This window comes from Arachis ipaensis, chromosome B9, assembly GCF_059453495.1.
Source record: "Arachis ipaensis isolate K30076 ecotype BB chromosome B9, ASM5945349v1, whole genome shotgun sequence".
In the NCBI taxonomy this organism is placed as follows: Eukaryota; Viridiplantae; Streptophyta; class Magnoliopsida; order Fabales; family Fabaceae; genus Arachis; species Arachis ipaensis.
Genome location: NC_142444.1, coordinates 7,247,745 through 7,261,966, shown reverse-complemented (window position 1 = coordinate 7,261,966; position 14,222 = coordinate 7,247,745). Strand labels below are relative to the sequence as shown.

The 14,222-nt window shown below is 29.4% G+C and overlaps 1 protein-coding gene across 2 annotated transcripts; it reads left to right on the top strand.

Annotated features, from left to right (window-relative positions):
• Positions 1-930: 930 nt before the first annotated feature.
• LOC107619191 (ABC transporter C family member 8) lies at positions 931-6,737 on the top strand. 2 transcript variants are annotated; one of them, XM_088499608.1, is made up of 12 exons: positions 931-955; positions 1,278-3,211; positions 3,320-3,640; positions 3,742-3,828; positions 3,906-4,511; positions 4,597-4,761; positions 4,857-5,151; positions 5,260-5,474; positions 5,553-5,858; positions 5,949-6,012; positions 6,229-6,468; positions 6,622-6,737. In XM_088499608.1, the coding sequence occupies exons 1-12, from the start codon at positions 931-933 to the stop codon at positions 6,735-6,737; spliced, it is 4,374 nt and encodes a 1,457-aa protein (XP_088355734.1). The 2 variants fall into 2 exon arrangements, with proteins under 2 accessions (XP_088355734.1, XP_088355733.1); XM_088499607.1 differs by having other exon boundaries at positions 1,266-3,211.
• Positions 6,738-14,222: the final 7,485 nt, after the last annotated feature.

Below are 14,222 nucleotides of genomic sequence, written 5' to 3'. Positions count from 1 at the left end.
GTAGAATGGGTAGGGAGGCAACCTACACTCTATTCACAGGTATTCAATCCGATTCTATTCGATTGAGTAGGATTATTAATTCGATTCGCAACGAATAGGATAAGATGCGGATAGAGCTTTTGTGTGGATCGGATAAGGTGCGAATTGACCCTTAATTTTATCCGACTAATTCGTACTTTATATATGTATATATTATATACTTATATAAAAATATTTCAAGTGGACGTTGAATTAAAGACCTCTTACTAAATACAAAAAAATTTTAGTCACTAAAAAAGATCATCAATTAATAATTTAATAACTTTTTTTTACATAAAAATCAATTTTATTTTAAATTATCATCAAGTTATATAATAATACTGCATCTTTTTTGTAACCCGCAGATTAAGAATGAGGAGGGTTAGAATTGAAATATTCTCAACCCTTGAATAAGATAAGATTAAGTTTATATAAAAATCACAATCCACAAGTAGAATTAGAATTGAGTCCAAACCTTACCCTACCCTTTCTATTACCGCTCTTGCCTATCCATATGAAAATTTTTTTATTAACCCACATCCACGGTTCACGAATGTAAACAATTTTAACAGCAAACATAAAATATATATCACATAACAATAAAATAATTTTTATAATAATTTAATATAGTGGCATAATAAAGATAAATAAATATCATTATTATATACTACTCCCAAATTTTTTGAATTTTAGTGAAGGCACTTACTCCTTGTTACAGATATCTGTTCCTATGTACGATATACGCATGCATGCATGCATATATATATGAAAGAAAAGTCAAACATATATCAAACTTAGAGATTATTAGTGGGGTACAGATATTTTTTTCCGAAAATTTAAGTTCATTTATTGAAGCTGAGGTTGAAGTGTTGTGAAAGTGAGAAGTCAATCTGTGAGGCTATACTACACAAAATGGCATGCTTTGGAATCACAAGAGGTACAACTCCTACACAAAACAACTTTCTTTGAAGACAAAGTCTTAGTTTGAATTCCTAGTAATATGATTCGGACCAAAAGAAGAAAAGGAAAAAAACAAAAAAAATTCTGTTTTGTGCTTCTTAGATGCATTATGATGTTCTTGAAACAAGACTCATCATTGGAAAATGATTTTATTCTGAGTGGAAATAAATATACAATAGTATTATTTTATACTGAACATTTATTTTATGTCAAACTTCAATTGCAAAGATAAATGTTATTTCATTCATTGATTTTCTTTTTTTTTTTTTCTGCTTTGTATAATGCAGATGACTTCTCAGGAACATGTCTTGGAAATTTCAATTGGACTTCAATTTCCACTCAAGGGACTATAATAGACACAACCAACCTAATTTTTCTATGTATTTTCTATATATCTTTGCTCATAAATTTGATAATGAGAATCCCTTGTGGTAGCTCAAGAAAGGGGTGGCTTCATTTAGTTACTTCATTCTGTTGTGCTTTTTTGAGCATTACCTGTTTGGTTAATGGCTTCTGGAATCTCATAGCCAAATCTAATGGTTCCAATCAGCTGAGTTTGATTTACTTTATAAGATCACTGGTTTGGATTTCCTTAACTGTTTCTTTGCTTGTTCAGAAATCCCAGTGGACTAAAATTTTAACCACTATTTGGTGGGTGTGTTCATGTGCATTGGTCTCAACACTAAACATTGAAATTCTAGTTAGAGAGCAAAAGCTTGAGATTTATGACATGATGATATGGCCAGTACATATTCTACTTGTAATCTATAATTTCCATAACCATGGCTATTTTGTTCAACAAAAAGCCTCAGATTCTAGTTTATCTGATCCTCTACTAGCTCATAAGGTTGAGCATAATCAAGAAACAGAGTTAGGCCATGACAACATTCTCAATAGAATGACATTCTCTTGGATCAATTTGTTACTGAAATTGGGTTACTCAAAGCCACTAACACTTGAAGACATCCCTTCCCTTGCTTCTGAAGATGAAGCTGAGATTGGTTATCAAAAGTTTGCTCATGAATTGGACTCCCTTTTGAGGGAGAGGAGCAAGAATGATTCTACAAACTTGGTTCTTTGGTCGATTGTGCGAGTTTACTTTAAAGAAAACATATTTATAGCCATTTGTGCTGTTCTCAGGACAGTTTGTGCTGTGGCTTCTCCCTTACTTGTCTATTCCTTTGTGAAATATTCCAATTCCATTGAGCAAGACTTGAAATGGGGACTAACCATAGTGGCATGTCTAGTACTCGCCAAGGTGGTTGAGTCTATGTCTCAGAGGCATTGGTTTTTCAACTCAAGGAGGTCAGGGATGAAAATGAGATCAACTTTAATGGCAGCAGTATATCAGAAGCAGTTAAAGCTTTCTGTTTGGGGTAGGAGAAGGCATTCAACTGGTGAGATAGTGAATTATATTGTGGTTGATGCATATCGAATGGGAGAATTTCCATGGTGGTTTCATATAGCCTGGAGTTCTGCATTGCAAGTTTTTCTGGCTGTTTGTGTTCTTTTTGGTGTTGTTGGTCTTGGTGCACTTCCTGGTTTAGTCCCTCTTCTCATTTGTGGAATCATCAATGTTCCATTTGCAAAGATCCTACAAAGATGTCGTTCTGAGTTTATGGTTGCACAGGATGAGCGTCTGAGATCAACTTCAGAGATTCTAAGTAGCATGAAAATCATAAAGTTACAATCATGGGAGGAAAAGTTCAAGAAACTAGTCGAATCGCTTCGCGCTAGAGAGTTCAAATGCTTGACTAAGGCACAGTTAATGAGAGCTTTTGGGGCATTCATTTATTGGATGTCTCCTACCATAATCTCTTCTGTTATCTTCACGGGGTGTGTTCTTTTCCAAAGTGCACCTTTGAATGCTGAAACCATCTTCACAATTCTTGCAGTATTGAAAAGCATGGGAGAACCTGTTAATCTGATTCCAGAGGCACTATCTGTTCTTATCCAAGTCAAAGTCTCCTTCGATCGCCTCAACGCATTTTTGCTGGATGATGAGATAAAAGTTGATGATGGTAGAAGAAATGCAACACTGAGTTCTTGTAACAGTGTTGAAATTATTGCAGGAAATTTCACCTGGAATGAGGAATCATTGCATCCAACCCTGAGAGATGTGAATCTAGATATAAAATGGGGTCAGAAAATAGCAGTTTGTGGACCAGTTGGAGCTGGAAAAACAGCTCTCTTATATGCAATTCTTGGAGAGATACCAAAAGTTTCAGGAACAGTAAGTTATATATTGATGATTACACTTTAGTTTATGAACATAGTACTTGAATTTCAACAATATTATAATTTTTTTTCTTATGCTTTGCTTGTGATAATGGAAAAACAGGTTAGTGTTGGTGGAACTTTTGCATATGTTTCCCAAATTCCTTGGATCCAAAGTGGTACCATTCGCGATAATATCCTCTATGGAAAGCCTATGGAGAAAACCAGATATGAATATTGCATTAAGGTATGTGCCTTGGATAAGGATATTGATGGATTCAGCCATGGTGATCTCACAGAAATTGGTCAGCGAGGGATCAACATGAGTGGAGGACAAAAGCAAAGGATTCAACTCGCTCGAGCCGTCTATAGTGATGCAGATATCTATCTCCTTGATGACCCTTTTAGTGCTGTAGATGCTCATACTGCTTCCATTCTGTTCAATGTAACTTACTAACTTCAACCGCTTTTTATAATCTATAAAAAACATGAAACAAGTGGTTTATATTCCAAGACATGTTTCTAATTCTTGTTGTGTAATTTCAGGATTGTGTGAAGACTGCTTTAAGAAGCAAAACTGTTATTCTAGTGACTCATCAAGTTGAATTTCTCTCAGAAGTTGATCAAATTCTGGTATTGTATCCCATTGTCAAATTTGATATCTTGATTTTCTATCTCATAAATATGAGAATATATTTATATCACTCTAGGTGATGGAGAGAGGAGAAATAACTCAATCAGGAAGTTATAAAGATCTTTTGATTGCTGGAACAGCCTTTGAACAACTATTGAATGCTCACAGAGATGCAATCATAGGGATGAAGAAAAGGAATGAGAAGGAGAGAGTTCTTGAAAATATAGTTGCAGTTCATCAAGAGGATTCACATGGTTTGAATCTCGCAAACCGTGGAAGTGAAGCTGACATTTCCTCCAAAGTTCAACTTACACAAGAGGAAGAAAAGGAGTTTGGTGATATTGGATGGAAGACATTCTGTGATTATATTCTATTCCCCAAGGGATCATGGCTTCTATGCTGTTGCATATTGGCAAAATGCTTATTTATTGGTCTGCAAGCTGCATCAACTTTTTGGCTCGCACTAGCAATTGAGATACCAAAAGTAACAAGTAGCATCTTGATTGGAGTTTATGCTGTGATTTCCTTTTTAAGTGTTGTATTTTCATATCTAAAGTCTTTCTTTGGTGCACATCTTGGTTTGAAAGCTTCTAAGGCTTTCTTCTCTGCTTTCAATGATGCCATCTTCAGTGCTCCTATGTTGTTCCTTGACTCAACACCTGTAGGGAGGATTCTAACCAGAGTAAGATTCATTATTCTTTTCCAGATTGAAATGATCCCATTATTTATTCCACAAATTAATGTCAATATGTTTATCTTTCATGCAGGCTTCATCAGATTTTAGTTTTTTGGATTTCGATATGGCTTTCGCAACCTTCTTTGTAATAGGCGAAATAATTGAACTTTCAACAATGATTGGGATCATGGTTTCAGTCACATGGCAGGTTCTCATTGTTGCCATTCTTGCACTGGCGGCTTCAAAATATCTTCAGGTTTGTCAATTTTTCTCTTGTCTCATGCTCAAATGGAGGCCACATTGTTACTTTCTTAATGTTATATTCTTATTTTTTTCTGTTTTGGTTATAAGGGTTATTATCAAGTTTCTGCAAGGGAACTTATGAGAATCAATGGAACTACAAAAGCTCCTCTTATGAATTTTACAGCTGAGACATCACTTGGTGTGATTACTATAAGGGCTACCAAGATGATGGACAGATTTTTCAAAAGCTACCTAAAACTTGTTGACACAGATGCCACACTGTTCTTTCATTCTAATGCTGCCACAGAATGGTTAATTTTAAGGATTGAAGCCTTACAGAACTTGACACTCTTCACTGCAGCTTTGTTGCTTATTTTACTTCCAAAGGGATATGTGGCCCCTGGTATTGTTAGATACAAAAAAATCAACTTCTCATGTTAATATTGTTAATAACATTTTTAGATATAAAACATCATCTTATTATGTCAACATTATGCTTGACTCATTTCAGGTCTTGTCGGAGTTTCGCTATCTTATGCATTTTCATTGACAGCCACCCAAGTTTTTCTGACCAAGTGGTTCTGCAACTTATCAAACTATTTGATCTCTCTTGAAAGAATCAAGCAATTTATTAACATACCATCCGAGCCTAGTGCAATTGTGGAGGACTTAAGGCCACCATCTTCTTGGCCGTCGAGGGGTCGGATTGATCTCCAATCTCTGGAGGTAACAATCAAGCCTGTTATATGAATTAAGATTCACAACAAATGAATTCAATAGTGATTATGTCTCCATTAATTTCAGATTAGATATCGTCCAAATGCTCCATTAGTCCTTAAGGGCATATCTTGTACATTTAAAGAAGGGAGTAGAGTGGGAGTGGTAGGAAGAACTGGAAGTGGAAAAACTACACTTATAAGCGCTTTATTCCGCTTAGTTGAGCCTGCAGGGGGTGATATTCTTATAGATGGGATCAACATATGCTCAATAGGGCTGAAAGATTTGAGAATGAAGCTAAGCATCATTCCTCAAGAACCAACACTTTTCAGGGGCAGCATTAGAACAAACTTGGACCCTTTAGGTCTCTACACTGATCATGAAATATGGAAGGTATGTGAAGTGGGTCTGTGATTGCAGAACTAGATGCAATAAAAGGGTTTCTTTTTTCTAAGAAAAATTCATGGCAATTTTTTTGTACAGGCTCTAGAGAAATGTCAGCTTAAGGAAACAATTAGTTGTCTACCAAATCTCTTGGACTCTTCTGGTGAGTTAAATCTGTGAACTTTTTAGCTTACAATATGAAATGGAGGTAGCAGCCACCAAATATTACATCACCATTCACTAGTAATAATTTTCAAATGAAAATATTTGTGAAATGTTATTGTTGATTTATATCATTCAAGATTTGACAAATATATGCATTGCATCCATTGATTCATTTGACTGAAATAGTCTAAACTAAATTTACCAATTTTAACAGTGAGTGATGAAGGTGAAAACTGGAGTGTAGGGCAGCGCCAACTGTTTTGTCTAGGAAGAGTACTTCTTAAGAGGAACAGAATTCTTGTGCTGGATGAAGCTACTGCCTCCATTGATTCCACCACGGACGCCATTTTACAACGAGTTATCAGAGAAGAATTCTCAGAATGCACAGTTATAACGGTGGCTCACAGAGTTCCAACTGTAATAGATAGTGACATGGTCATGGTCCTGTCTTATGGTAAGTTCTAATAGTTGTTACAATCATTATTTATGGTATGTTACTTTTCCCGGTTCTTCTTTATAAAGTTTCCTTAGATATAGTACTTCTTTAGTCATATCCATTTTCTTTTTTATGTGTTCTTCTTCCTTATGTGTGATCTGGTCATTGTAGGGAAACTGATTGAATATGATGAGCCTTCAAAGCTTATGGAGAGAGCCTCTTCATTCTATAAGCTGGTGTCAGAATATTGGTCCAACTGTAATAGGAATATTCTCCAAAATGACTAATACTGAAAAGAAGGATTTGTCTATGCTGGTAAAAATATAAACAGGTTCTTTAAGAATCAAGGGGAATGTGCCATTTTTGTGGCTTTGATGATTTTTTTTCACTAACTTTTAATATTATATGGATGGCTTCTAACTTCTTAGTAAAATTATAATGAATGAATTAGAAGATGGCCCAATAATGCTCGTAATTTTACTGTATAAATTTAGTGGAAAAAATATAGACTTATTTGTGATAAACATATATTTAGTAAAATTAATTTATTATATATATATAAGTAAATATCAAATTTAAATAAAAAAGTAATAAGTCTTCTCTATTTTTTATATTGATAAAAAAATTGGTATTAATTTTGTTTGCTTTGCTTTATTAGTACCAAAAAATATATATATAATTAATTCAAATATTTCAACAAAATTATTAACAAAAGTAAATATCAAATTTGGAAGTCTTTTCTACAAACTGTGTAATTTGTATATGAAGAATAGTAAAGAGTTGGTAGATTTTTTTATGTTTAGTTAGCAGTTAGCTGTTAATATTTAAAATTGTGAACTAAAAATATGTTGTTAGATTACTAAATTAAAAGAACTAAGCTTATGACTAAAAATATTGGTTAAAAATTATAAATTCTGGTGGTTCTTAAATTTTTTCTTTGTATTTATTCAAACTAATTAGTAGATAAATATTAGTAACTACATAGGTTATGAGTAATACAAATATTAAAAATATAGTATTATTATTTAATTGCTCTAGTTATTATTCGTATAATATAATGCTATTAGTTATTATTAAGTAAATATAGTCAAGTCTTTAATTGTTTTTAATATATTTAAAATGAAAAAAATTTTAACCTTTCTATGTTATTAAATTTATATAGTAATTAAAAATAAAGAGATTGCACATATGTCGATTACGGTCTAATTTTAGTCCTTCTAAAATTAATAAAATAAAAATATATTAGCTAAATTTGCACTCTTAATATAAAACTTAAATGTTCACACAAATAAATATATATATAAAAACATACATTTACATATACAAGTATATGAGTCATAAATGAATGAAATTTTATTTAAATTAAAACGGATTGAAAAAACGATAAGGACGATCACCATAAATATTTTTATAAAATTTAAATTTTTTACTTAACAATTTCCTATAACTATTGTAATTATTATATTTGTATAAAGTTTAAAAATTTTAATTGTTACTTTTTATAATGGTATAACTAAGATAACGAATAAGATTAAAAATAATGAGCATCAAAAAAATTTTTGAACTTTATAAAAAAAATTAGTTGCAATTATTAATTTGGTTGTACTCATTATTTTAGTTTTATTGATTATTAAGATTCAAATATGCATTTATAGTTATTGTAATCAATTTTATAGAATTTAAAAGTTTTTATTGTACTAATAATTACAGCTAAAATAATGAGTAAATTAATTTTTTATTTAATTATGTGAATTTAACGGATTTTTTTAAACGAAATTAATTGACAAATTAAAAGAAGGTATTTGAAATTTAAATACATGATTAACTATGATGTTTTAATACTATTTATATTTATAATTAGAATTGTGCATATCAATTTAAGTTAAATAGTATTTAATTGTTAGTTATAATTTAGTAAATTTTTTAGAAATGGTAAATAAGTAATAGTTAATTAAAATTATTTGTGGCTGAAGGAGTTACTAAATTATTTTAGTCTTGTAAAAATAAATATATAAATATTTTTGTAGTACTAAGGTAAAAAAGTTTTTATTTTGTACCATAATAAATAAATTTTTTATAAATTAGATAGAAATATTTAATTTTTCGATGATAATAATAATAATAATAATACCAATATAACTAAAAGATAGAAAGAGTACATGCCAAAAGATAATAATAATAATATTGAAATGTAAGCACTAGTAGTAATTTTTTAATTTATATTTTAAATATTAAAAGGAGTACATGTCAAAAGCATAAAATCTAGGTCAATGACAAAAATATTGGTATAAAGTAAATAACTTACGTATACGGGACAAAACCAATAATAACCAGTGTGATCACAAAAAGAATTAAAAATTTGTCATTAGCCCAATTATTCAAGTCGAAAAGTATGGTAGGATACCTTGCGTAGTAGGTGATCCACATAAAATAGCACCTATACGATGACTACTGACATAAGAGATAGAAATGCCACAGAGCGAAGGATAACAACCGTTGGATCTATTTCGGGTATACTAAATATCCAAGGCATAGCCATCATACTGGAACCGACTATGTTTCAAAATAACTGCACACGAAGGATGAAGGGAGTATACTTAATATCAAGGCATAGCCATCATGCGAGAACCAACTATGTTTCAAAATAACTGCACATGAAGGGTGAAGGAAGATGAAATTTTGGGTATGATATATTTTTTTGGTAGTGTTTATTTTGATATACATGTCCATTAAAATATAAATACGAGAGTACATGAGAGTACATATATGTGTTTGTTTATTAAAACAAATTATGAAAAATTTAAAAATATGTATTTTGTATTTTTCTAAAATATTGAGACGCACATTTTTAATTTGAAACACTAATTTTTTATAATTTTTTATTTTGTCTAACTTATTAAACACAATATAAAATTAATGTCTTCTTATATTTACGTACTCTTGTGTCTAACTTATAATTATGTATTTTTATTGTTCCACCAACTGTTATTACATATATATATATATATATATATATATATATATATATATATTTTTTATTTATTTATTAAAGACAGAAGTAAGCATGAATAACCAACAAGTAGCCATATTTTTTGTTCTTATATATATATATATGCAAATTATTTTATATATATATATGATCAAATAATTTATTTTTATTTAATTTATTCATTTATTTTTTAATTAATTATATTTTATTTAACAATAATTATAAATTCATTTTTTTATAATTATATAATATTTATTAATATTATTTTTTTAATAAATACTTATAATATATAAATTAATAATAAATATAAATTAATTATTAAATTATTAAATTTTAAAATAATAATTATTTTAATATAAAAATAAAATAAAAATACTTATGATAAAATAAAAATAATAAAATATTTATTATTTTTTATCTATATTGTTTTAGAATAATTTAATTATTTTTAAAATATTAGTGAATATATATTTTAAATTTTAATTTTAAATTTTTATTATTTTATATTTTTTATTTCATAAAATTAAATCAATTGGTTCAACTAATAATTCACCAATTAAATTAATAACCTAATAATTTAGTAGCTTAATTAATTTGATCATCGATTTGATTCGGACAACTATACCTTATAAGGTGTTTGAAAGGATAATGTTTTGGAACGTCTCCAAAAAAACTCAGCGTTGTCTAGTGAGTTAAATGAATTGAGATTAATTGGATTATTAAAATCATCATCTTCAATTACATTCTTCCCTATCCCTCCTTGGCCCACCTTCCACCATTTCATTTAACCCACTGAGTTAAATGACTTGGGATAATTGAATATTTGAAATCATCTTCTTCAGTTAAGTTCTTCTCTGTTCCTCTTTAGTCCACCTCCCACCATTTCGTTTAGCCAGTAGCTCAATCATTATTCATTTCCATCGATTTCATAGAATAATTTCAAATAGAATGATTGGTTCTCATAATAAACACAAGTTAATAAAAATTGACACAAAGATAAAACCTCATTCAAATTTAGGGATAGCAAGAAGTATGGCCAAAATAACAAAATACTATTTATAAACCAAAATAAATATTTCAAGGAACTCATCCCATGAAAATCTGCTAAATTCCTTGATTTTATTTATACAAACACCTAAAATTAGAATTATAATTATTAATAATTTTGTTAATATGAGATCAAAATAATACTACCATAAAAGTGTGCTTGACAATATATAAAAAATCTTCTGTAAAATAAAATCCAATAAAGATTTAATTTCTATTTTAGCAGCAAGAAAATTTTAACAAAAATTTTAGAGCAGCACAAAATCAATTATTTAATTTTTATTCATCCATTTACAATTTTACATTCAAAAATCAGCAAACAGGACATAAAAGAAAGAGAAGAATCAAAGTTCTCTTAAATCTCTCCACACGTTAATTGCATTAGGCAAGGTTTCATTATCGATGCCCATGCACAATTTGAGCATCTTTCTCAATTTCATTGAATGATTTTATGTGGTAATTAGCCATAGCAACAAAATCATATTATACAAGATAAGTAAAAATTTAAAACGCAGCACTACAGAAAGAAAAAAAAAAAAATTAACACTCAGTTGTAGTGCATGTAACTAGATTTATGATTTTTGTCTATTCAAAAGGAGATTTGTTTAAATCTATAGGCTTCTTTATTGAAATAAATAGATTATTGAGATATACTCATTGAACATTGAGGAGTGAATATATGTCCTAAATCTTAGCCTATAAAATATGTCACTTTTTATTTTCTTTTAGTTTTTGTGTTGAAGAGTGAATGTGTCGTCATTTATTTTAACTATAATCCAATTATAATAAAACTTACGAATTCAAATCAAAGTTTCAATTCATGCTTTAATTATATTATAATCAACATTTTAAATTATATTACAAAATCTGATTATAATTAAACGTGTTCAAAGTAATAACCAAACTCAAAAATCGTCCAAATCAAAGTTTAAACGCATATTATAATTAGAGTATAATCAAACACATTCTGAAATTATATTATAAAATCTAGTTATAATCAAATGCAATCAAGATAATAATTAAACTTAACATTCAAACTTATGGTATATAATCAGAATATAATCAAACACGCTCTAAATCATAATACAAAATCTGGTTATAATCAAACACGCTTATGGTAATAATCAAATTCAATAATCGAAATCAAAATTTAATACTATAATCAGATTATAATCAAGCCTGCTCTAAATTATAGTACAAAATCTTGTTACATTGAACTGCCACAGAAAAAATTAAATATCATAAGGGAACTAATGATTCAAATGATTGATACGTCACGAGTAGCTACAAGCCTACAAGTCTCTACAAATTCTTCGATAAACAGAGGATAATTAGAGACAGGACAACATGTGAATGACTTAAGAAATTCATTTCTTCATTCATTCAATTTCCTTGGTTAATGTTTTATTTATCTCAGTTATTATAATCATAGAGTTCAAACTCTTTACTGAGAGTTGACAGATTTCTTATTGACTAATAATTACTGTTACATGTATTTAAATCAAACCCAATATCCATTCAACTAGCACCCTAGGGTAGTAGGTGTCCGAAATCAAAGTATAATAAATACATTGTTAATTACTATGATAGTTGTAGTTCAAAGGAAACTCTATTACTATATTCATCTTGAGAATATTCTATTGACAAATATGCGGTAATTATAACAATAAGGAATTCTCAAAGTGGGTCAGTTCAATGGCCATATCTCTATATGGACCATCTATATATATAATTTAATAAATGAAATCTATTAATTTTCATCAAATGAAGACCATTATATATATATTGATATTTTTGGATTATTAATGTTCTTTTTAATAATCTTATGACTAAGAATAATTCAGATTAATTATAAAATATTTATCTCTCAATATTATGATCACTGTCACAATGATAAATTTATAAATTTAATCAATGACCTCATTATATTAACATTTTAATATAATAACAATAATAAATTATTTGACGCAAGATTGATTAGATTTGGTCATACTACTAATTTCCAACACAAAAATATATATTTGTACAATTCAAATATAAAAAACTTATGTTTTTTTTTAAATAAATGAATTCAGATTCCTAAAGACAATAATCTATAATCCAATTTATATTATATTTTTGTTAAATAATTATATGAAATTATGTATAAATTATCAAATAAATATTTTGTAATTTTTTTTTTATAAAATACTTTAAATTTTTAAGGGTTAATTACGATTTTGATCTATAAGGTATATGTCGAAATTTTTTTCGTCCCTAACTTTTTTTTGCATACAAAAACATCCGTGAGATTTAACTTGGTTTTCAAATCGTCTTTTTTACTTAAATTTTAAATTTTATTACCAAATTATTTCTAACTAAAAAAATTATAAAATAAAAAAAGAAAAAAGACAGAAAACGGATGAGAGCGAGAAGGGAATCACGCGAGGGGGGAGGGAAGAAGAAGGGGGAAGGGAAGGGGGGAGAAGGGAATCATGCGAGGAGGAGAGGAAAGAAGAAGAAGGGAGAAGGGAGGGTGGCAACGACGCTGGCAAGAGAGGACGGAGTCAACGCCAGTAGATCAGGGAGGAGGACGTCCACCGCATGCCATTCTGCTCATCCTCCTCGCTAGCTCGTCGGTCGCCGCTGCTGCTCCTTGCATGTCGCCGCTGCTCCTCGCCGTTGGTCCTCCCTAGGGTTTCGATTTTGTTTCTGATTTGTTGATTTTGTTAATTAAGTTGACTATTCTGCTTCTGTTTCTTTTGTTAATTACATTGTTAGTTTTGTTTCTTTTGTTAATTACATTGTCGATATTGACTCTGATTTCATTTTGATTGAGTGCATTGTTCTTCTGTTTCTGTTTTTTCTGTTTCTGATTCTATTCCATTTTTCTACTTCTGATATTTACTAGTTGAAATTCTGTTTTGATTTTTTGATATTTATTAGTTGAAATTCTGTTATTGCTGCTGTTGAAGATGAAGAAAAAGAAGAATAGATGCTGCTGTGATGGAGAATGAAAAAGAAAAAGAAGAATAGAAACTGAGTATTTTGTGAAAAAGGAGAAAGGTATTTTAGTAAGAATGATGATTTTAAAATCAAGTTAAACCTTATGGACGATTTTATATGCAAAAAAAGGTTGGGGACGAAAAAAATTTTCGGCCTATACCTTAAAAATCAAAATTGTACTTAACCCTAAATTTAACATTAATATACATATTATCTAATCAATCTTTAAAAAATATTAGAATATAGGATATAATTAATTTATTTCCCTGCGTATAGCGCATGTCTCATTCTAGTTTAATATAAAGTTTGGTTGCGAGCAAAGGTAGAAGCATGTGTTACAGACATTAGTATTCTTATGGTGATTCTTGGGTTTGAAGGTAAGAGAATTTCATTTCTCCATGATTGTGTAACTATTTTGTTTCTTTGTTCTGAATTAATGTTCTTGTTTTCTGCCAAAAACGACTCACCTCCTTGATGAGTTCTTTTGAACAAGTTTTGATGCAATCTATTATCAAAAAGGCAAATAAAAATTTGATGCAATCTATTATCAAACTAAATGAGAAGTACGCACCACCATAAAAAAAATTTACAAAAGTTTATAACCACAAAGTTAACCTTTTTTTATTGCTTTCTCTTTCTTGATTTCTAGAAGTGCAGATGGTATTCGTATAAAACATGAAAGATATAAGGATTTTTCCAAAGCTAAATTCGAAAGATAATATAAGAGTAAAGTTAGCAATGGGTAGGGTAG